General features: G+C 43.4%; 1 protein-coding gene across 1 annotated transcript in view; it reads left to right on the top strand.

Moving 5' to 3' along the window:
• DNAH5 (dynein axonemal heavy chain 5) overlaps positions 1–5,283 on the top strand; it is a 215,721-nt gene extending 210,438 nt beyond the window's left edge. Inside the window, exon 78 of the mRNA XM_026659120.1 lies at positions 5,223–5,283. Within this exon, the coding sequence (XP_026514905.1) occupies positions 5,223–5,283 (61 nt within the window). The remainder of the gene's footprint in view (positions 1–5,222) is intronic.
• Positions 5,284–24,284: the final 19,001 nt, after the last annotated feature.

The following is a 24,284-nucleotide window of genomic DNA, read 5'->3' as shown; positions in this document are numbered from 1 at the left end:
GTGCAGCAGATCTCCTGCCATGGCACTTCCCTCAACCACACTCCTAACATGTTCCCAACGCTGGAAACGCTGGAAAATGGGGGTGCGTGGATACAAATGTCAAATGTGCAGTTCTTTGGGATCTTTAGATGCCATGCAAGCTAGCTACACAGCACTGTAAAACTGGGATGTGTTGAATCAGTGGCAACCTTAGTTATCCCTAGCTCAGATTTCAGGCAACGCTGAGTTGTCCAGGAAGGGGTTCATACTGCACTGTCAAACTTGGCTGCCCGTTTTGTGGGACTCAGGATTATTTGTATGGGCATATACAGTCAGGTATAGCAGTTTGAGGACCACTCCTCTACTTTTATCCTCTGCATCTAGTGATTTCCAACTGAACATCAGATTTGTTCATTTTTTATTTAAAGCCTCTGCAGCCAAATGAATTTCGCTGTGAACCTTGAATGGCCTTGATGTTGGTTTGTAGTAGCCTTGTGTAATTATAGTACTAAAATTCTTCAGTTAGTTTCCTAACCTGCAGTTGACTGTATTTGGTTGTCATGTGTAGCCTCAGACAGACCAGCCTAGTAAATGAAACACTCGGAATAGTTGAAGAGATTTCCCCAGTCACAGGTATGATACCTTTTCCAAACATGGCTCAGTACAGTGAGGCCTAGGGGCACTTGTCAGAGAGGAAAAAGAGAACTTTTGTAAAGAAAAGCCTATATTCTGACAGAGATTGAAAGTCTCTTCTACTTCTGACACGCTTTTTCCAATTTGCTGCTGAGCTTCAGGTCACACAGAGTTGTGATGTTCACACTTAAAACTTCCTCACTTGCTGAATGTGCCCTAAAGACAAGGGCAAACACTTGACTACAGTGTTGGGTGGCCGGAACCATTCCCCACCCATTTTTAAAGCTGATGAAGTATAATTTCATTGGGCACCTGATGTCTAGTTAACAGCAATATTTGAATTCGATAATGCATCCTAGTTTTCTTCCAGTGTTTGTGAGCACTCGTATTGAGGTTGTATTAACATGACTGCATTTTCAGTCATCTTCACTTGCTTAAAACATTTTAGCAGATTAAATCTTATTATATTTGAAATATTGTATTACAGACCTCTGAAATGAGGAGAAACTACGCTTCAAGGCATGTTACTTGTTAATGACTTTAAATATTTTAACTAAAAACTGAGCAAGGACATCAGGATTTGTCCTAGAGCTAAAACAAAACTCCAAACATTACTGTATTCTGCTTTCTCAAAATAGCATATTCCCATGAATATGAATGGGAGTCAGGTCGATAACTTACATTATGAAAATGTAGGCCATATACCATGGCTTAGGTTCTGATTAAGCAAAGCAGTTAAGTAGTAAGTGCTTAATGTCCAGTGCTTCCTGAATTGGAACTTTGACTTTAAAAAAGGCTAAAGTCAAAAAATCTTGTGCTTGCATTCAAGCAACATGCAAGTAGTTATCGTTTAATTTCTCTATCTACTCTGAGCTTTCATTTAAATACAAGCATTTTAACAAAATAGAAAAAAGGCTGTTAGTGAAGAAACAAATAATTTAGGTAACTGTAGCCCTTTACAATGGTGATATCAGTGAAATCAGGTGATGCATGTTTAAGTGTATTTAGGATTAAATAATTTTTATTAACTCTTCAGTTTTGAGAAGTATTGATCTTTATGAAGACAGATGCGCCCACTGATTAAATAATGACTTAAGTGCTGATGCCTTTGACAGATAACTTTAAAAATGTGTTGAGAATTCCAAAATTCCCACACAAACACATTCACTCTCCAGAAATGTAATGATTAATCAGAAACAAGTTTGTTGTTTAATACTAAATACTTTAAATTAATATTCATCTGAACTTAGAGTCTGAGTCTGGGACATAAGCCACCCGGCTAGCATGATGGCAATATGCTGTGAAGGCAGCTCATTTAACACCTCCCGATGCAGGGGAGCTCAATCTATAACACTCACTGAAGTAGTGCTGATGAGCTCTGGAGGGAGCTACATCCAGCCCTGTCCGATTAGAGAGACACTTGCCATGGCACATGGCATTGGAATGGAAGTGGGAGGGTGGGGTGGATAACTAGGGGAAGAGCCTTGGTTTATCTACAGGGTCTTAGATAGGGTTACCATATGTCCGGGTTTCCCCGGACATGTCCGGCTTTTGGGACTTTAAATAGCCGTCCGGGGGGAATTTGTAAAAAGCTAAAAATGTCCGGGATTTCCCCCGGACGGCTATTTAAAGACCCAAAAGCGCTGACAGGGCAGCCGCGCTGGGGGAACCGCGGCAAGCCGGCGCCACCGGCGCCACTCACCTTTCCTCCCTGGGCCCTGGGGCAGCGCGCAGTGAGCTCCCGGCACGGCAGCGCCAGCCCACGGGGTCCCCCGCCCGGCCGGCAGGAGCCTGCAGAGCGCAGCCCTGCCCCTGCCCCGGCACACAGAGAGGCAGGGAAGTCTCACTCCCCTGCGTGCTGCAGCAGGGCGGGGCTTGTAGACTCTGGGAGCAGGCAGCGGCCGCCAGGCAGAGAGCCCTGCCCCCCTCCCCTCGACCCGACCCTAGGAAGGGGCCAGAGGGACTGGGAGGGACCTGCCTGCTGGATGCTTCCTGGGAGCCGCTCCAGGTAAGCACTGCTGGGCTCACCTGGCCCCCTGGCAGGTCCCTCGGGGGGGGCTCCCCTCAGCCCCACTGCCCCCAGCCCCCACCCTGACCCTGTTCCCTCAGCCTCCCCTGCAGTTCCCCCTGTACCTCCCACCCCGAACCCACTGCCCTCAGTCCCTGCCCGCGTTCCAACAGCCTCCCCCACAGTCCCCCTGCTCCCCCCAACCCACTGCCCTCAGCCTTGCCCTACCCCAAATCTCTTCTTCAGCCTCTCCCGTCATCCCACCCCCATCGCTCTCCCTGCTGTCCCACCCCCTCAACTTCCCACCATTCCAGTACTGCTCCCCTCTGTCTCATCCCCTCCAGACCCTGTCCCTCTCCCCAATCCTCCCCAGCCCAGCCCCATTGTCTCCCCCGCCCCACCCCACTCTACACAGCTCTCTCTACCCTGTCCCATTCATGCTCCCCTCAGCCCCTACCCTACTCCCCCCATCCCAGTCCTGTCCCATCCCCCTCAGCCCCCCCAGTCCCAGTCCTGTCCCCCTCAGTTCCTCCACCCTGCTTCCCCCGCTCCATCCCCACACACCCACCGACTCCCTCAACCTCCCTCCCCCCAATCCCACTGCCTGGACCCACCCCCGTCCCACTCAGGACATGCATGAAAAAGAAGCAATGGGCTTAAATTGTAGCAAGGGAGAGTTAGGTTAGACATTAGGAAAAACTTCCTAACTGTAAAGGTAGTTAAGCACTGGACAAATTACCTAGAGAGGTTATGGAATAGCAGTCATTGGAGTTTTTTAAGAGGTTAGACAAACACCTGTCAAGAATGGTCTAGTTGTTATTACTCAGTCCTGCCTCAGTGCAGGGGTTTGACTAGATGACCTGTTGATGTCCCTTCCAGTCCTACATTTCTGTGATTCATACTAAATTGCCTTGTGCCACTGTCTAGTAGTAGTGGCACACAGTTCTCTGACATGCAGGTTTATAAAATTGTAGTTAATATACAGTTTAGAGTATAGCAATTTTAAAGCTCTGCATGTTCAGACCAACTGAGCTGAAAATTGTGATCTTGTATTCAAAACTATTAAGATGTGGGCTGAAATAAAATCAGCATGAATTGCTCAACAATATCAATGGAATCAGCATTGCGCTGCTATATATTGTAAAACATTACAGTGAAATCTTGCAAGTATTACATAGCACGCCGCCTTGCCCAAGTGGTAACTAAGCATAACATCTTCCTGTTTCAACATTCTTAACTTGTATCCCTCCTAGAAGTTGTTTTTTTTCAAACACTGAATGCTGCTAAGTTATGAGTTTTAACAGGTTTTTTTCTTTTAAACCACAGCACTGAATGTTATTCTAAAATTGTTTTCCAAATATTCTTAAACTCCCAGTTTATCCCCCGCTGATGTTCATTGTGAAAAGTATTGCAGGTCTAATAATAATATTTGGCACTTTTGTAATTCACTGTCCAACATGTGTTTTGTGCCCTCCTGTGGTGGATTTTTAGAGGATAACTGTATAGCTACCAGCTAAGGGAGTTATAGCTTGAACTCAAGTAGTAGAAGCTCATGCTTTTAAGTCTGGATGGCTCCGGTTCAATCTTTGGTGACTAGTTATGATGGAGGTTGCTACACTTATAATCCCTTTAATCAGAGGTTCTGAATATGCTTTGTTGTAGGCAGAACTAGCCTATAGTTAAGCAACCGAAAATTTAGAATGGGAAGTGTTGAAATGTTGGGAAGCCTTATAATTTTGCCAATCTGGAAGGGCGGGGAGAGAGGAGAGTGAGACAGGACCAGGAAACTGGGACAAGGAATCCAGAGTGGTAGTGGGGGGCAGTTGAAATCAGATGAGGAGCTGGGGCGGGTTAGACAGCAATAGGATAGACATAGACTGGAGGGGACGGGGAAGAAGGGTCTTTGACTACTAGAGACCACTCCGTTCTCTGAACATTTGATTCGCGGGAAGCAGGGGAGGGGGAAGAGTAGGGGGCGGAGCGTTCAGGGGAGGGGGCGGAGTCGGGGCAGGGACTTTGGGGAAGGGGCGGAGTTGGGGTGGGGAAGGGGCGGAGTTGGGGCAGGGCTGGGGGCGGAGTTGGGGCGGAGCCAGGGCCCCTTGGAGTGTCCTCTTTTTCCAGGACTGCAATATGGTAACCCTATCTTAGAGGTTTCTGGTTAATAGAAGTGGTAGAATTAAACCTAAAATGTACTCTGTCATCTGAGGGATGCTACCCATTTGACAGTTTAGAGGTGCATTCCTTGCTGTAAATATTCTTGAGGGGAAGATGAAGGGGAGAGAAGACTTACAAATGTTGATGACCTAAAGCTTCCACCCCCCTTCTTTTTAGTTTAAAAGAGAAGCATTTTCCTGGGGTTGTTTTATCTCAGCCATTCAGACTGGAGCTCATTTGAATGTCAGTTTCAAAGCAGAGCTGCAGCTCCTGCTGTTTCCCTCAGCAGGACTCTCAATAAGCATAATAAGCATGTGTAATATTTTTTCCATTTAGAGTTAATATTTGAAGCAGATATTCACACCTTAATTTATCAATGATAGCATTATTCCTGTTGTGATCACTCAACTGAAGTAGATGTCTCAATTTCTATTTTTATTATCTGAAGGTACTATATATCCGGCTTTGGCAAGGACATTGAAAATAAACAGATGTTTGACTGCAGTTGAAAAAAATTATTGCATCTTTAAAGTTTCCATTAAAGGACAAAAGCATTTGCACAGAAAAAAAGTTAGAGAACTACAGTTTGGGAAAAAGTTTCACACACATGGTTAAATCAAGTTTAACATGAGTTGGTGGCTGTTAATTTTAAATAAATCTCCAGACTATAAAATATTTTTGATAGATTCATAGTTTATCATTATATATCCACAAACACCACTGCCAAATATAAAAGCAACGTATATAACTTGGAGACAAAAGATGTCCCTTTTTAAGTTAAAAAACTTAAATTGGAGTATTCCTTGCTGTAAACTGGTCTCACTCTCTTGCAACACAATACCCTCCTGTCTCTGCTTTTCAGTAGTTTGCAACTATACTACTTTCCACAGATACATACTTGCTTCAGCAGTGATATTCCATGCCACTTTGTAAAATGCACTCTGAATATGAGGAGCTCTGCTGAACATTGTACTATTTTTCTGGTGACTTGATCAATATGTTTTTGCAATAGCAAATATGCTGACTGACTTAACCAGTGTGTTGGACTTGATGAGTGATTTGTAACCACTGTTCTTGCTGGAGGGCAGTATATGTCTGAGTGAGGCAGATCTATGATTCTTTTGCTGAATAAAGACATATTCAGAGCAACTCCTGTCTGAGTCTTCATTTGCAGCAATTTAGCATTACTTTGTTTTGAAATATGGTTTTGTTCACATATACTGATACTTATTCATTGCAACATTTTGCCCATTTTCTACCAGTGTTATCAAAATACGTCCATTGTAACTCAGAATTTTAAATGAGTCCATTCCAATGAAAATACAAAAATTGGGCATATTAAAAGGACAATGTCTAGTTGTTCAAGCCCAAAATTTAACTGTCCTTTTCATTTCTCTGTTACATCTGTAATATGCTCACTGAAGCACAGAATAATAAACCTGAAAGTAAACTTGGCATTTGAGTCTTGCATATGATAACTCATATGACAGAGACAATGACATGGTGAGTATTCAGCACTTTCCTTTTGGTGTAAAAGCTGTTTTACAATATATAGAAATGTATAAAAATATAAAACTTGATTTTTTTTATTGTGTGCAGCCCTTCCCATACAGCCTTTTTCTTTCCTCCTTCCCACACCAGCCTCCAAATCACCATGTGTCAGTAATCCCACCCTGCACCCAAGGGAAGGCTGGACTTGACTCTCTCAAAATGGAGCCAGGTTAGCACTGCTTCAGAGCTTGATGTGCTTCTTAGTTACATATATCAGGGAAAGTGTGTTTTGAGCAGGGCCCATATGTTTCTTTTGGTGCATGTCCAATGGGATGCCTAGCTCTGAGGAGAAGAAAGCAGAATCTGAACAGTAAGAAAGACAGTGGAGACAAACAGAATTCTAAAAAGGTAATAAAGAAGACATGATACACACAGAACTAATATTAGATAAACTGATTTTTATTGTACATTGTATTGTCTTTTCTGGGAAATGCCCAACAGCTCTGTTAATTTCTGTGTGAATGGGGGGTTGTCATGGCAAAATTATGTTTATTAGACATGGCACAAATTGACGCTTATCTCTGGGCATGTAACAAGGAGGTCAGAGGAGGTCATTCAAGTGTATCCCATAGTGATAAGGAACTTCCTCCTTAATTTCAATCCATGTGCTCTGAGCTTTTGCCAAAAGCAGTTGCTTAAATGCAGCAGAAGGCAATTGATCTGCCCAAGTGCTTGTGTCTGTTGCCTCAGTCCAGTAATAGCAGGGCAGACTGGTCATGTTCTAATTTTATAAGTACCCCAGAAAATGTTTTTTTTTAAATGATAATGTAGAATCTTTTAAGAATTTATTTTGTCCCTAACGATATTTGGCTGTTATATTCCCCCTCCCCCCAACCCCCCGTGGTCAACTCCAGGAGTGATCAGTCAGGCCTCAGGTCTCCAGCTGTCACCTGTCTCTGGTCAGGGACCCTTTTCCCATTCCCTTCTGGGGGGTGGGGGGGGGGCGGTTAAGGCTGCCCAGCTCCCTGCCTTACACTCTCATGTCCCCAGCAAGGTATTCTGTCTAAAGGCCAGCATTTGCGCTTTGCTTTCTCTCAAAGGGCTATGAACAGTGGATTGCCAGTAGTCACATGTAACGGGGGGGATAGCTCAGTGGTTTGAGCATTGGCCTGCTAACCCTAGGGTTGTGAGTTCAATCCTTGAGGGGGCCATTTGGGGATTTAGTTGGGGATTGATCCTGCTTTGAGCAGGGGGTTAGACTAGATAACCTCCTGAGGTCCCTTCCATCCCTGATATTCTATGAATAACAAGCTCTTCCTATTTTATTCTAAGATAAAAGCATTACACAGAAAATAGAAAAAAACAAACAGATTAAAACACACACTAAACATGCAAGGAGTCACCCTCGCTCCTATGGGGCCCAAGTAGGCCAAAGTTTTTTCCAACCCATCCGCAAGGGTGGGTTGGGCCCCTTTTGAACAGAAAGTACTGTTCGTTTGCTGGATCAGAACGAAGGCCTGTGTCAGTTCAAGCTCATCCTTTTATACCACAAGTCCTTTCTTTGTCTGCTAGTCTCTGGAAAACACAGTTTGAACCAATATAGGCAAACCACTCTGGGGATGTTACCTCTCTCTAGGGTTTAGTCTGTGACTCACCTTAATCACCGCCCACTGTTTTTAATTTGTGTAGGAGTTGTAGTAACCCTCCCCAGGGAGTAGAACAAATCCTCCATAAACCATTCATAACATTTAATACAATCCCCCCACCCCCCGACACTCTATGGGGTTGCAATACCTGTCACAGACTTAATCTCTGTTTTAGCTTCCCCTTTAATTTCTGTTCAGTGGGGATACTGACCTCAAAGACATGTTCCAAGGAATAAATGGTTAGTGTTTGCACAGAGCTTTGAAGATGAAAAACCTTAAAATAGTACAAATGTCTCTATTGGACAGTTCGGGTCCCACCTTGTCCATATTGTTGTATTATCTTTTATCTGGGCTATTTTACAAGGCAAGGTGTAGCAATTGGGCAATCACTAAAACCATCTTTGTGCTTATTCTTGTAAGGGAATTGCTATCTGAATTAAGTTGAGATAAGAAAGATGTGGAGAGGAATCAAGTCAATTAAAATGCGTGCTGAAAAACAGTGTATTATCAGCCACTTATCTAAACAGTGTTGAGCCTAGACAGTGGAGGATTTTAATTCAAAAGAAACTCCTTTACTGCACTACTCTGTTAAAATACATCCATTTCTCCATTCCCTCCACTTGCTCCAGTAGAGAGAGAGTCTACTAACAATCATACAGAGTCTCCATTAATGTTAATAGAAACTATGATCATGCACTGAGAAAAGAATATGTTACAGCCATGATTTTCATTAGTGATTAGTGACTTTGGATACCTCAATTCTTGGGTGTGCAATTTTGAGACACTTTACAGGGGCCTGATTTTCAGAAATTCCTAAGAACCCCCTTGTGAAAATCAGGAGCCTTTAAGGTGTGTCAAACTGGGTATACCACAGATGCCACACACCCACCTCAATGGGTGGGGGAAGTTGATTGGGCTGGCGGTGAGGGGGAACAGCCCCACAGCCAGGGAAGAAGATAGCTCCGCCCCTACCTTGGCACCCATTGGCTAGCTGGGGGGACTGAGTGCTGATTGGCCAGAATTTCCCAGCTCCAGCTATTTCATACGCCTCGGTTGATCTGGACACAGTGGTGAAATGGAGACAGACATATGGATGGGTTTTAAACAGCAGGCCACTACTTTTATTAACTTAAACACAGGGGAGGGGTTGCTACCTGCCCGTCACCCACACTCTCATAGAGAAGGCTTTGACGTTGTCCCAGTTTGAGAGTTAAAGGGTCCTATCATATAACCTGTAATTTGGGGTAGGCTTTCTTCAGCCTACCCCCGAGGACTGAACTCACTCTGAGTCCTATCACCACTACCTCCCCACGAGGTGGATGGAGGGTGCAGAAGGGTTGGGGTTTTGGCCCACAAGTTCTCCCCCTATCCCTTGAACTGACTCTACACAAATTGCTGTCAAATGCACAAAATTGAAAAGGCAGAGAAATGCTTTTGAGAGGGTCTTTTTCAGGTATTATTCAGAACAATGTTAGGGGAAAAAAAACAGAGGTTTGTCTTTAATACATAGAGTCCTTTAAAATACAGGATATTGGATATACTGTATGTTCTACTCCTGCGGGAATTATACACCACTGCGCAATGCAGAATTTGCAGAAGTTAATGGTTTTTGTGCATGATTTCCTTTCCCCAACAGAAATGGGCTGCAGTGCTACTGGCCACTACTAGGGGCTGCTGGACCCAGCAGAGCCCAGGTTGCACATAGAAGACACTGCAAGGGGGGGGGGGGGTAGAGAGTTCCTAGCAGCTGCAGTTCCCTGCACGCCTTGAGGGAAGGAAACTCCACACAAGCCTGGCTGGGACACAGCAACAGGCCTTTTCTCCTTCTGGATCCCTGGGAGGGAGGGTGGTGGTGTCTGGGCTGGGGGGGCCACGGCTGGGCTCTGAGAGGGAGGGGAGGGTGTCTGGGCTGGGGGGGCAAGGCTGGGCTCTGGGAGGGTGGGAGAGGGTGTCTGGGCTGGGGGAGCACAGCTGGGCTCTGGGAGGGTGGGGGAGGGTGTCTGGGATGGGGGGCCACAACTGGGCTTGGGGGGGGAAGGGGTGTGGGTATCTGGGCTAGCAGGGCCCCTATGGCTGGGATTGGGGGAAGGGGGTTCGGGTGTATTGACTGGAGGGGCCCTGTGACTGGATTCGGGTGTGTGTGTGGGTGTCTGTCCCCCTGACTGGGCTCTGAGGAGCGTGAGGGGGCAGAGAAACAGGAACTGGGTTGTCATAGGGGTTTTGTTTAACTCTCTACTCCTGAGGGAAATTTTGTATGTGTCTATATTGTTACAGACATACCTGCTGACAGGTATTTTTAAATAAATTACCAAAATAGTTGAAACTGGCATGATTATGTAGTGTTATTTTGACAAAATTTGCAGAATTTTGCAGAATTTTAAAATATTGTGTGCAGAATTTTTAATTTTTTGGTGCAGAATTCCCCCAGGAGTAATGTTCAGTAGAGCTGCTAGGGAAATGAATTTATTTCCTGTGCAAAATTTTCAAATAAACTCACTTTTGGCTCTAAAAGTGATTGGGGGTTTTGTTAACAAAACAAAACAAAACAAAAAAACCCGGGAGACTGAAAAACACTTGGTGTCTGTTTTTGATGAAACATTTTTTCTCAAATGTCCATTTTTGGGGGGGAGGGGGAGGAAATCATCCAGTTATAATGTTGAACAAGAATTGTATATTAGAGTTCATGGAAACTTACTGGAACCAGTCATCTCATATGGAGATCATGGTAACTAGAAACAAAGAATAAATCAAGTTAAAACCAAATCATGATTTCAAAAGGATCAGCAAATAACAGCAACATATATTTGGGCAACAATCCACATCATCGCTGTAAACATGAATTCTAACCTTGTCCTTCAGAAAGCTATTTAAATGTTCCGTTTTTAAGACAGGTGTGAGTTTGAAAGCTCAAACCTGTTATCTATATAATACATTTCCAGGTTTGTCACTCTGAAGCTAGAATATCTGAGTCAGTCTGAAGCAATGGCGAGACCTGCAAGCATGGCTGAGAGCTCTTTATGCTCAGCATATCACCAGGTTGAATCATCACTGGGATCTGCAGTCTGTTACTATCCAATTTTTAAGTTCTTAGCCATTTTGAGCTTTTTTTTTTTTATACACACGACTTTATGAATTACATCTGTGCGACAGCACAGGCTTTCAGCTACTAGTTTCTAATAGAGTTGCAGTGTTAAATGATGCTTGAAGCCCATACTTCAGCTGAACAAGTTAACTTCTCAGTGGTGCCTGTCAAGCTTACATGCAAAAACAATCCATTACAATCATAATTACAAGTATTTTGTATATGGCCAGCTTGTTTGTCAGAGGTTCTGGAGAAGAATGTGGGTATTGATGTTTGGATTTCTGAGCAGAAGACAATTTTCTGACACGGGAGGGTGTTTTTTTGAGGATCAATATAATTTTGCTTCCACTTGAGGTGACTTCTGATATGCTCCCATAGTCATCAGATACTTGAAGTCCTCAAGGCCTGACCCACAACTTATTCTGTCAGATCGCCAGTCTGTGTGGCCCTGTGTGTATTGGTTATGCTTCATCTAAGGCAGGGGTCGGCAACCTTTCAGAAGTGGTGTGCCGAGTCTTCATTTATTCACTCTAATTTAAGGTTTTGTGTGCCAATAATACATTTTAACGTTTTTAGAAAGTCTCTTTCTATAAGTCTATAATATATAACTAAACTATTGTTGTATGTAAAGTAAATAAGGTTTTTAAAATGTTTAAGAAGCTTCATTTAAAATTAGATTAAAATGCAGATCCCCCCCGGACTGGTGGCCAGGACCCGGGCAGTGTGAGTGCCACTGAAAATCAGCTCGCGTGCCGCATTTGGCACTCGTGCCATAGGTTGCCTACCCCTGATCTAAGGACTAGGCCTTTTTCAATCCAACTCCTTCTCTACCCTCCCAAACTCTGGCTAAGGATTGAATTGTGCTTATATATGGAGAGGGAGAATTAATGTCAGAAGTTTTGGCTAAAATTCCAATGTAGAATAATTCAGCTGACACCTTGATATAAAGTCACTCATTGCATAACTAGACATTTAATTTCTTTTTATTATTTTCCCTGAGACAGGTATAAGTTAAATTAAGTGGATGGACCTCTTTTATTCTGTAGTGGAAAGAAACGGTGGACAAGTGAAGTGACCAAGTAGTACAGGCTATAGTCCTGAGGGGTAGAGGCAAAGTGAGTGGGAGGGAGGTAGAAGTGTTAGTATTGAAACATTGCGGGCGCATAATCTAGTAGAACTCATAGGAGAGAAGACAGGTGCAGTGCTGTTGTCATAATTTCTAAAATGAAAAGGAGTTTTACAAAACCTCCAGTTTACTTTAATCGGTGACAGCATTCACCATTCACTAGTTGTTTTTTTGGTCAGTTTCTTGTACTTGGCTGACATAGCTCCCTACCTTTTGTACTCTGTGTACGAACTGGAGAAAGTCTTAACATTTTACTATGTTTTTTCTGCTTAAATAATGACTTAATGACAGTTGGCTCTATTGACTTAAGTTGAAAATTGACACAGAAATTTTAGAGGAACTCTGCTTTGCCTGTGCTGTTGTTTCTGTACCAAAACATTTTGTAATTGGATGTATTTAAATATATATTTTTAAAAGGATAAATTGTAAGTGCATTTAGTGCTTGTGAACAATACCAAACTGGCAACTATGGGATGCATAACAGCTGGGGGCAGTCTAAGTTTCCCCACAGTGTCGCACTACCATGCATAGCCTTGACCTTTGGGAACCATTTCTGAAGGGATGAGAGGCTAACTTACTCACTGCAGGTGTCACAGATAGCTGGCACATCTTTGGTTAAAGCCCTTAATTTCCATTTTCAGCAGTGAGGGTGACCGTTCTTAGAATATTTACTTGCACACACATTGCAGAAGTCTTGAAGACCTGAAAACACTCTGCCCTCTGAAAGATACAAGGCCTGGTTCCTAGCCAGTGTTATCACAGTTTACAGCAGCTGAAAATCTGGCCCAGAACATATAGCAAGATTGGCATGACCCCAAAGCAAACAAAGAATACAATGCCGTAGTTCAATAGTAGTGGATTGAAAGAAAGTGTGGAGCAGTAACAAGGAGCTGCTTTTAACTTTCACTGTATATTTAAAAACTTTAACTGTAAGTTTTATGAGATCCAAGAGCTCCCAGTTAAGCTTTTGAAATATGAAATGAAAAGGTTGAAACTCAGAGCTGTGGTAGGTTTCCTTGAGGCAGAGAACTTTGTGAAAAGTTTTCAAAAACCTAACTTTCAGTGTTCTTTCTTCTTCCACCTCTCTTGCACTCCTTATTACCCCTTTCCCTCTTGTCACTCCACTCTGGAGGTTGACATTAGCACATCTGTATATTAATGTAATCATTGAGGCTGCCCAGTACACCAAACCCCTAGGGTGCCAGTGATGTGCTGCGCATACCACAGCTCGGTTGCAAGCACTGTAGGTTCTTCAGCTGCTAGGCCTTGTAAGTGCTAGCCCTGGTGGGTCACAATAACCACTCAGAGACATGGCTCAGTGAAAGGATATTTTACTAGGGCTGGCAGGAAAAGGAAAGAATGCAGATACTTTAGGTCAGAGACGTCAGCAGTTACAGTTCAAAGTAAGTTATAATAGTTCCCTCAGGGCTGTCCAGTTGAGAGGCAAGGCTCTTCATGCCTAGTGTTTGGGGTGTCCTCTCCAGTCCAGTCTTTATTCAAGCAAATAGGATCTTGCAGTTTTCCAAGCCAAGCTCAGTTAATCTCTCTCCCTGGGGCCCCTGCCACTAGCTCCCTGCCCAGCTGCTGCTCCCCCATAAGCCCACACAGAGTGGCACCCAGCTGTGATGTCCAGCTGTCACTTGGCTGCCACCAAGTGGGCTTTAATGTAAGATTTTTTTAAACCACATTTTAGAGAGTCTGGAAAACAAGATATTCTTGTTATTGAGATATTCTTTTTACTTCCATTTCTAATGCAGTTTTAAAAAGTCAGTGTTTGTGATTTGCATGTGGCTCTGCATACAATTCCTGGGGCTTCTCTCCAGTACCTGCTTGCCATGTGGCTCCTATGTCAGCTTCCCTACAGCTCCTAGCTAGCCACATGGCCAGCACTCCTAAACAGAGCCCAGTCACTCCTTACCTCGGGACCTTTCTCCTTACCTGGCCTGGGGAAAGGGAAATGTAGTGGGCAGGGAGCTGATGGGAGTTATAATCCCCTGCTTCACAGATGCATCACATTAGAAAAGTAGTATTAATTTAATTTTTACTTTAAAGGAAAAATTGTAAATGTGATGAGGGAAATTGGTGCCACTAAAGTGCACTGTGGGTCATATGATTCAGTCTTCTACAAATCATAAGCACTTACTTTTTAAAGCTGTGCATTAGAAGTGGAAGTAAAAAGAATATCTCAATAACAGCCTCTCATTTTCCAGACTCTCTAAAATGTGGTTTAAAAAAAATCTTACATTAAAGCCCACTTGGTGGCAGCCAAGTAATCTAGAAATGTTGGGAGACTGTGAAAGTAACTCATGGTTACCACTTTCAGACAGATAACACAAATATTTCAGCAGAGTAGGTTGTTTGGCTCAGTTTAGCCTGAATAAAAAAGGTAGTGCTACTGGGCTTCCTACATTTATATCAGCTTTGTTTCTAGCTCAACTGCTTTCTCCCTGTATTCAAGAGACAAGGTGGGTGAGGTAATATCTTTTATTGAACCAACTTCTGTTGGTGAAAGTGTCAAGCTTTGGAGCTATACAGAGTCCTTCTTCAGGTCCTGGGACCAACACAGCTACAACAACACTGCAAACAATAATGGAAGATTATTTTTAGCTGTGATACTCTGAATACTTTTCCAGACCTGAAGAAGAGCTTTGGTTGTTAAATGTTATGAGAACAGACTCTTACAAATCACAGCAGGCTTCTATCAGACATATGATGTATCTTCACTTGCGGGTAAAGCCATTGCCCTTTCCTCCCACTCAGATGTTATTCCTCTCCTCACATCCCTTCATTGCTTTCCTCTGGCCACAGCCACACACAACTATTTTACTGCCTTACATCTCTGGTCCTCATTTTCCTCTGAACATAACTTCATAGTACTCCCCCTTAACTCTGCCATTTGTATCTTTCTCCCACTTTCATCTTTCTTCCAGCTCACCCCCTAACTTCAGAAGTGCCTCTCTGGTCAGGCACCAGGTAATCTCCATTTCCTTTAAATCTATCCCTCCTTCAAAAAATAAGTTTCAGAAAAGTCTTTCTACAATGACCTCAGCTAGACTACCACTTGAACTAGAACTTCAAACAGCACTGGATATATGCTAGATTTGTATAACTAGATATGTATAACCAATCTGCCTACACTGTCTATCTTGCTGTACAGTACATGAGAAGGGACTGTCTCCTTTCTTTTTGCATTAAGATATAAATGTTGTCTGTGTGCAATATGCATATATTTATCCATCAAAGTTTCAGAAGATTACCATTTGGTCCACAAGGCACTTCCATTACTATGACATCATTCTGGAAAATGCAACCTGAGTTGATCGACATATTTGACATCTTGTTTAACTCTGCTTCTATGTCAATAAATATGATCTGTTTTCAAGATTTTGAAATATTCTGCAACAGATTAATTCCCCAAATTCCCTTAATTTTGCATCAAACTATCTAAATACCCATAAGGTAAAAGACTTTGGAAGCAATCGCTGAGTGGCTTTGAGAATTGTCTTGACAATGCTTACAGAAAGTGAGGTTTAGTTGCTTATGGAACTGATGATTAGTCTGTTTCTGATCAAGTGTGGATGTACATCAGGTTTTGTAAGGGGTGGGAAACCTTATATTCTGGCTGATCTACTTTACTGGAATCTGATAAAGCTGAAGTATATCACAGGAAATAACAACCTTGAGGGATCCAGGCAGAAGAGTTCGGGAGAAAACAGGTTGGCCTCCATGTATGATGAAGCACTAAATATGGGCTGTTGAAGGAGTAGTATTGAGGCCAAGCTGAGACAAGGTATTCATTATGATGTGCTCTGTATGACAATGCACATTCAGCAGCTAGGACACACAATTATGACTACCAGGACACAACTTTCAGGGTACCTTTGCTTTTGGTGAAAATACTATTGTTCTGTAGCATTGCAATGATGTACACAGGTTTCCCTCAATTAACTTAATCAAAACAAGCCCTTGTGCTTATATGCAACAAAGCACATTCCAGGACTTCAGCCTTTCATCATGCATATGTACATGCTGTCTTGCCCCATCAGGTTATTCTCTATTACCTCGATGGGAGGGGCATCAGTAACAATATTTATTAGCAGACATGTTCACTGAACTCTCAACAGTAGAATAGGCAGCAGTAGTGTTGGCCTAGACTAGTGCTTCCCTATAGGATCAGATCTAGATTTCAAGCCACATGAGCATTGTTCATAATATAATTAGATACTGGAATTTTCACTGGAATTTGAAATAAGTGTCTCAATTCTGATCTGTCAGTGGTGCTAGTGTTAGTGACACTAATTCATGTTGAAGTGGGAACAAAATTAAACATAAGGTCATGTCAGCTGGACATTGAACATGAAAAGAACAAATGAGAGGAAGCAGAATACAAAGAAATACCTTTAGATAACCACAGTAGCAACTGTGACGGGTTGGGTCACAGAAACCACCTTGGGACTGCCACCTGATATGCTGGGACCACCTTTGAGCCCGTTTTCCCTGCCAGCTTGGAACTTCAGTACCTTGCCTTGTTTGAGCCAGACACGCTTGTCTGCTGCAAACACGGATCCAAGTCTGAACCACGTCCCCCACAAGCTGCAGGCTTAACTGAAAACAGCTTAAGAAGTGCACCTAGTTCCCAATGGGGTCCAAACCCCAAATAAATCCGTTTTACCCTGTATAAAGCTTATATAGGGTAAACTCATAAATTGTTCACCCTCTATAACACTGATAGAGAGAGAAATGCACAGCTGTTTGTCCCCCCCAGGTATTAATAAGTAAATAGTGATTTTATTAAATACAAAAAGTAGGATTGAAGTGGTTCCAAGTAATAACAGACACAAAGTAAATTACCAAACAAAATAAAATAAAACACGCAAGTCTAAGCCTAAATACAGTAGGAAACAATGCAGGTAAATCTCACCCTCAGAGATGTTCCAAAAAGCTTCTTTGACAGACTAGCCTCCTTCTAGTCTGGGCCCAATCCTTTCCCCGGTACGATCCTTGTTCCAGATCAGGTGGTAGCTAGGGGATGTCTTATGACTACAGCCCCCTTTGTTCTGTTCCCCCCCTTATATATCTTTTGCACAAGGCGGAAATCCTTTGTCCCTCTCTGGGTTCCCACCCCTCCTTCTAAATAGAAAAGCACCAGTTTAAAGATGGATTCCAGTTCAGGTGACATGATCACATGTCACTGTAAGACTTCATTACCCACTTGCTAGCACACAGGTATACAGGAAGACTTACAAGTAAACAGAGCCATTTACAACCAATGGTCCTGGTTAATGGAAGCCATCAAGATTCCAAGCCACCATTAATGGCCCACACTTTGCATAATTACAATAGGCCCTCAGAGTTATATTTCATATTTCCAGTTTCAGATACAAAAATGATACATTTATACAAATAGGATGAAACACACTCAGATTATAAGCTTTGTAATGATACCTTACAAGAGACCTTTTGCATGAAGCATATTCCAGTTATATTATATTCACACTCATTAGCATATTTTCATATCATATGGAGTGCAACGTCACAGCAACGACATTACATTTTAACTCTGCTGAGAGATTTTGACCACAGCCCAAACATTGGGATAACAACATTTTCATCTGGGATATACAAAGTGTTTTCCTCCCAGTCTGAAATATCCAAATATGAGAGTATTCAATATGAAAAGAAGTGGATCCCAATGTTCTTCCTCAAGACAATACTGATTCTTTCATTATTAATTCTGGGCTTTTAAGCAGAGCTTTCCTGTTTTAAGCATTTCACAGACATTAAATCTTAACATCTGCTAGTGCTGTAAGTTTACTTATGTTCATTTTACAGCACTTCAGTTTAGACTCCTGAATTCATAATTGGTTATCTAAATCAGTTGTTTCTCGGAGGAGCTAAGCAGCTACAGCTCCCATTGACTTGAGAGGATCCAATTCCTGTCTTTGAAGATTCTGGATATTACTACAATGTATGCTGTGTCTCTAAATCTAAGGAGCATGCTTTATCACTCTCCAGCATCCCTTTGTTAAATGTATGTACCACAGCTTGCACCAGTAGCAACCCAAGAGAATACTAGACCACGCTCTAGACTGAAGACAAGTTGCCGTGTTGCTGTTGCTAAAGGGAGGAATATCAGTAACCTAAATGTCAAGATGAGGAGAATGATAGAGAAGGAATAACCCAAATATTTTTGGCCCTATGATTCCCTCTGTTACACAGTACAGAAAACATCTACACAATGGAAATGTGGAATCTGAGGAAGTGCTTGGAGTGGAAAAGCTGTTGCCTAATAACCATTGAGCTGCCGCCACCTACTACTATGAGGCAATGTTACACAGCCCAAATCTATGGGGCTTGGCATGCCAGAAGGGGTGAGAAGTTGGAACAGCAGGTTAACTCAGCATGAGGGCCACTGAAGGGAGTTGTACTGACACTAGAAAAACATGATTGTTTTGAGCACCATTCACTTACTATAGATAAAGAGCCAGAGAGGTAACATTAATGCATGCAGCAGGGAGAGGCAATGGCAGTACTTGTTGCTGGAGCCAGCCATGATAGTGGGAGGAGTCCCATGCATGCTAAGATAGGCATAATTCTGACTAGAGGAAGAGTTTCATGGGCATTCAGATGTTGGTATTTTACACTTCAGTCTGTGTGCTGGTTTTGGCATGTGACTTACTTGTTCTGTGTAGCCATTGACCCCTTGGCTGCAGAACATATACCTTGGTGCATCATCCCATTCAAAACAAATCTTTGGTATTTTAGATGAGTAACTTTCCCCTTCTGCCTACTTTCTTTAAGTAGATGGGAACACAGGGACTGTTCTGGCTTAGGTTTCTGTGTGTGGCATGACTGGTCTGTTGGTGGGTGGGTAGGAAGGAAAGAGGGGACAAAAGAAAGTCCCTCCTGGATAAACTGAGAGCAATGGAGAGTATTAAGATTTTCTTGGCTTGTTTTCTGTAAGCGGTTCAATGCCAGTTGAGTGTGTGCTGGGTTTGCTTTCTTTCATTGTTAGCATGTGCCTACAACAGTGAAAGGAAATTGGAGAGTTCGGGAAGTCATCTGGCAGTGTGCTTGTGGCAGTGTTAGAATAAATTCTCTCTGTGCTTGTGCTCCATGCCCATGTCTGCTCATCACAACTTCATTGAGGTAAATGAGGACCAAAGTTCAGACGTCTGCGGGTTCATTATTGTTTGGCATGACAGACTGTGTTCTGTAAAGCCAGATAAACAGGGCAAAAGTGCATTAATGTAGCAATGGATCTCTTTGCAATGGTAAAAGGCTAGAAGTTCATATAAAGAAAATATAATGGGTAAAGGACAACAGAATCTGCTGAGAAGTTCTAAAGCTATTTAATCTACAGTTTGGCTGCAGCTTACCTACAAGAGAGATGCTGTATTAAACTAATATTTTGAGCTTTCATTACCTATTAGTTGTCACTTTGCCATTCCTAACCTTAATATTACAGAATTATTCATGAGCTGTTACTAATGAAAACAAAAAAGTGTTAATAAAACAATGCAAAATCATCACTATCCTACTACTTAGGTCAGTTATCGTTAATGTATACACTAGTGCAACAGTAAGCAAATAACTGAAGAGTTATATATCAGAAGCCACAATTAACTTAAAAGAAAAGTGTATTTTCCTAAAAGAAGATACAGTGCTTTGCATTTTGATGGTACTTCTATATCTGAGGCTCAAAATCACTTTACAAACATGAACAAATTATATTCCATTTTGTAATCTGTAACTATTATACTATAACACATTGTAAAGATGGGGGAATTGAGGCACACAAGTTGAAGCCTGTCACATGTTAACCAGCAAGTATGTAGCCAATCTAGGAATAAAACATGGACTATTTTGCCTCCAGTGCTTTTACTACCATACATGCTTCCTTTCAAATTGAAGTTGTCATATTATAGGAGTCACAGGTAGTGCTGCCTATAGATAACGTAGTATGAAACTTCTCATTATAAGACCCTGTTTCAGTTGCTTATACTTTGGCCAAACTTTGCTCACGTCTCAGAAACAAAGTCCACAATGAATAACTCAGCACTGAGAAACAGACAACAGCCATGAAAACCCTGAAATGTGGGAAGGCAGCTGGACTCAATGGTATATCTCATGAACTATTACTACACTTTGGGATGAGACCACAGAAGGGGTTGCGTGCCTTCTTTAACTCTAGCATGGAGAAAGCACAGATACGTAGGCTGTGGACACAGTCCAAAATGGCTGTACTACTCAAATTACATGAATACTCTAATTCTACAAAGAGTTACTGCCCAATGTCCTTACTTTGCTCAACATATAAGCAATGTGAGTGGATGATAGTGGGTTGAACAGCACCAACAGTGGAAGGGCAGCTGACTGACTCCCCAAGCCAATTTCCACCCAGGATGTTCATGTAGTGGCCAAGTTGCAAACCTAAGTCCATACATTGAAGATGGCTTCAAAAATACAAAATTACAGGGACTGTGTTTTTGACACATAGGCTGCTTAGGACACTGTGAACCATCACACACGTCTACTGAAATTGGCAAGAATTTTGAGAAACAGTAAGACAGTCCAAGTCGTCTCCTCCCTTCTCAGGAACTGATGTTTCTTTGTACAGAAGGATGACCAGAAGTCAATAGCTTACTCATTGGAATGGTGTAATGGTCCTCACTCAGGGTCTGGTTGAGGAGTGTGGCCTAGTGGTCACGGTCGCAACCTCTGTAGTCTGGCAACTAAGGCTCATTAAGGCTGTATTACCTGGTCCTCTTCCTCTCATCCGACCCGCCCCCCTCCCCCCTGGAATCAGCTTAGTCCAAGGCTTTGCCCTGGTGGGGAAATCCAAACCAAAATAAGTAAGAGGGGGTTACCAACTAAGTTCCCTGTAAGCTCGCGGTGCTCAGGGAACCTGCCCAGCCCCAACCTGCCGCAGCCAGGGGAGGAGCACCTATAGGCGCCGACTTTCTCTCTAGCCAGGGGGTGCTCGACCCCTTTCTCCACCTCTTCCTGCCTCTTCCCTGCCTCCTCCCCTGAGCGCGCCCCATCCCCACTCCTCTCCCTCCCTCTCTCCCGGAGCTTCCTACATGCCATGAAACATCTGTTCACAGTGGACGGGAGGTGCTGGGATGGAGGAGGAGGAGGTGGTAAGCGGGGCCACTGGCAGATGAGAGGTGCTAGAGGGTGGGGGGAGCTTGGCTGCTGCTAATTTTTTCTCTGGGGGGTGCCCCTCCCCTGATTGCTGCTGTGGGAGGGGCAGCCAGAACCCAGCCTGGCCCAGATCTGCCGTGGCTGGGGCACCCCTCCCCTTCCCCGGCCCCAACTCAGCCCTCCCCAGACCGGCTGCGGTGGAGAGAGGTGCTTCTCCCGCAGCCGAAGTGCTGCTGCGGTGAGAGAGAACTGGGGGGAGTCCTCTCTCTCCACCGTAGCCCCGGAGCACCCTCATCCCCGGCCCCACCCCAGAGCCCACACCTCCAACCAGAACTGTCACACATTTCCTGTACCCCAACCCTCTGCCCCAGCCCTGAGCCCCTCATCCCTGGCCCCACCCCAGAGCCTGCACTCCCAGCTGAAGCCTTCACCCCCCTGCACTCCAACCCTCTGCCCCCATCCTGAGCCCCCTCCCACACTCCAAACCCCTCGGCTCCACCCCCACCACATGAATTTTGTTATGTGCACCAATATGAAGGTGATGTGTCACACATCACCTTCATGTTGGTGCATATAACAAAATTCATTCCGCACATGTGTGGGAAAAATTAGAGGGAACACTGGTTACCAATGTCCAAGGTCCACAGGATGCTTTCCTCTCTGGTTGTCTCTGGGGTGGGTCCTCCCTTCCCTCAGGGAGCGTCCCTTTGGGCAGCTGTGTCAGAGGCTTTAGGCTTCCCTCTGCTCTGCGCTGCTGGAGCTGTGGGCTGCAGGTCTGCTCACCTCCAACTCTGCCATCCAAATAAGCTAATTCTCTGTCTCTTAATTCCTCCAGCAGCTGGAGCATTTGCTGCAGGTGTGGTGGCGCGGGGCTGGCTGAGCTCAAAATAATCCCTTAACCCGTTATTGCCCAGTGTGGGGTTTGTAAACCCCATCACAAATGGGTTGCCCCAAGGTTCAGTGCTATCACCCGTGCTGTTTACTGTCTATACAAATGACCAACCAGAATTCTCTGAGGTGTGGAGATTCATTTGTGCAGATGATCTTTGCATTGCTATCTACCCAGAGAGATTTGAGGACACTGAGCACATTCCAACTGGTTCCCTGAGTGTACTTTGAAAATTCTATTGCACAACATTCCTGAATTCCTAGCAAGACACAAGTGTACACCTTCCACATGAAACACCATCAGGCCTAGCAAAAACTGCACATACTGTTGGATGGTCCAAAATTTGAGCACTATGAATATCTGGTGTACCCTGGGGTCTTCTTAGATCACATACTAACACGCAAAGAGCATATCAAGAAGCTGATCATAAGAACGGCCATACTGGGTCAGACCAAAGGTCCATCTAGGCCAGCATCCTGTCTTCTGATATTGGCTAATGCCAGGTGCCTCAGAGGGAATGAACAGAACAGGTAATCATCAAGTGATCCATCCCCTGTCGCCCATTCCCAGTTTCTGGCTCCTTCTCACTCTGTGGTGCTGTTACAAGCTTAAAATCTCTGGCAGGTACTGCACTTACACAGACATCTACAGGCAGGGACACACCCAGCCGGGTTACATGAATGCTTCTCCTGGCCATCCAAGAACTAAAAATAGAGAGCTCCAGCCAAGTCCCTCTGGCTCCTCTGCCTAGTACCCTTGAGCTGTATGGTTCTTCCCTGGTCAGAAGTCTGACCAGTATAAGTTTATAACTCTCTGCCCCTACCTCAATATGGAGAGGATATGCACAAGCCATTGTACCTGAGCTGAGGTTTCCCCAAGCACTTCAAGGAAAATACACTGTTTTAGGTAAAACATAAAACAGGTTTATTAACTACAGAAAGATAGATTTTAAGTGATTATAAGTGGTAGGCATAAAAGGATAGAGATGGTTACCAAAGAAAATAAAAATAAGTGCCCAATCTAAATTTTAAACCCTATTACACTAGGCAGTATTTAGATCAAGCAATTTTCTCATTCCATTGGATGTTACAGTCCTTAATACACAGACTTCCTCCTGAAGCCTGGACCAGTCCCTCAGATGAAATTTTCCTCTTCTCTTTTATATCCTTGCCTACAAGACACTAGCTTGGAGGGCTTCACTGAGTCACTTGGTTGAGCAATCCCCTTGGTGTGGTCTTGTGCAGCTAGCCCATGGGGTCGAGCAGACCCATTGTGTGGTGCTTGTGCAACTGTCCTTGAATTGTAAATCCTTGTTTACAAATTCCCTGCTGAGTAATGGTCATTGAGTACCCTTCTGGGTGGGGGTCCATTGGTTGTCCTGAGCAAACTTACAGCGTATTTCAGTAACCACCACACAGCAACATCTCATAACTTTATACACACTAATGTTATACATATTTGGACAGAGCAATGGGTTTCAGCAGATCATGACCTTTCATATGATACCTTACATGGTATGCTTTGTATGAAACATACCATAATCATATGACATTGGTGAATATGAGGTTCCAGGGTGTTGCTTAGGGGTACAGAGTGCCACAAATATCACCTCACCGGAGTGTTGTGAAGTTAAATTGATCTTTGTAAAGAAGTAAGATACCCCGATGAGAGCATCATAGAAAAGCCCACGAAGAAATGAAAAATTCTGTATTTGTGGAGGATTTGCACAATGTGCAGAAAATAATGTAGGGGGCCACCACAGAATTCTGAGTATAAAAAGAAATATTGAAAAGCTACCTGTATAGTGAGCACCGTGCACCTTATGCACTGAGTTAGGCAGGAGTCTTATGGAAAAAATATTATGTAATCATCTAACCAGAGTCTAGACTGTCATAATGCACAGGCAACCTTAATTTTGGCACTTTGTAACTTTGGAGTGTTTGATTTAGCTATCTTGATTTTTTTAAACAAGTGTTTTGAACATATTATACACAGTTTCAGTGAGCTCTGTATTTTTCCTAGGGATTTTTCTCAGGTACTAAGATTTGTGACAAAGCAACACAATGAAATAACCAAAAAAAAAAAAAGTGTTTGCATGTGTTTATACATTTTAGAATAGTTCTCTAATT

The sequence above is a fragment of the Terrapene carolina genome, unplaced genomic scaffold (assembly GCF_002925995.2).
Source record: "Terrapene carolina triunguis isolate 2854851 unplaced genomic scaffold, T_m_triunguis-2.0 Scaffold580, whole genome shotgun sequence".
Classification (NCBI taxonomy): Eukaryota; Metazoa; Chordata; order Testudines; family Emydidae; genus Terrapene; species Terrapene triunguis.
The sequence above is the reverse complement of the archived record's forward strand: the minus strand, read 5'-3'. Positions and strand labels throughout refer to the sequence as shown.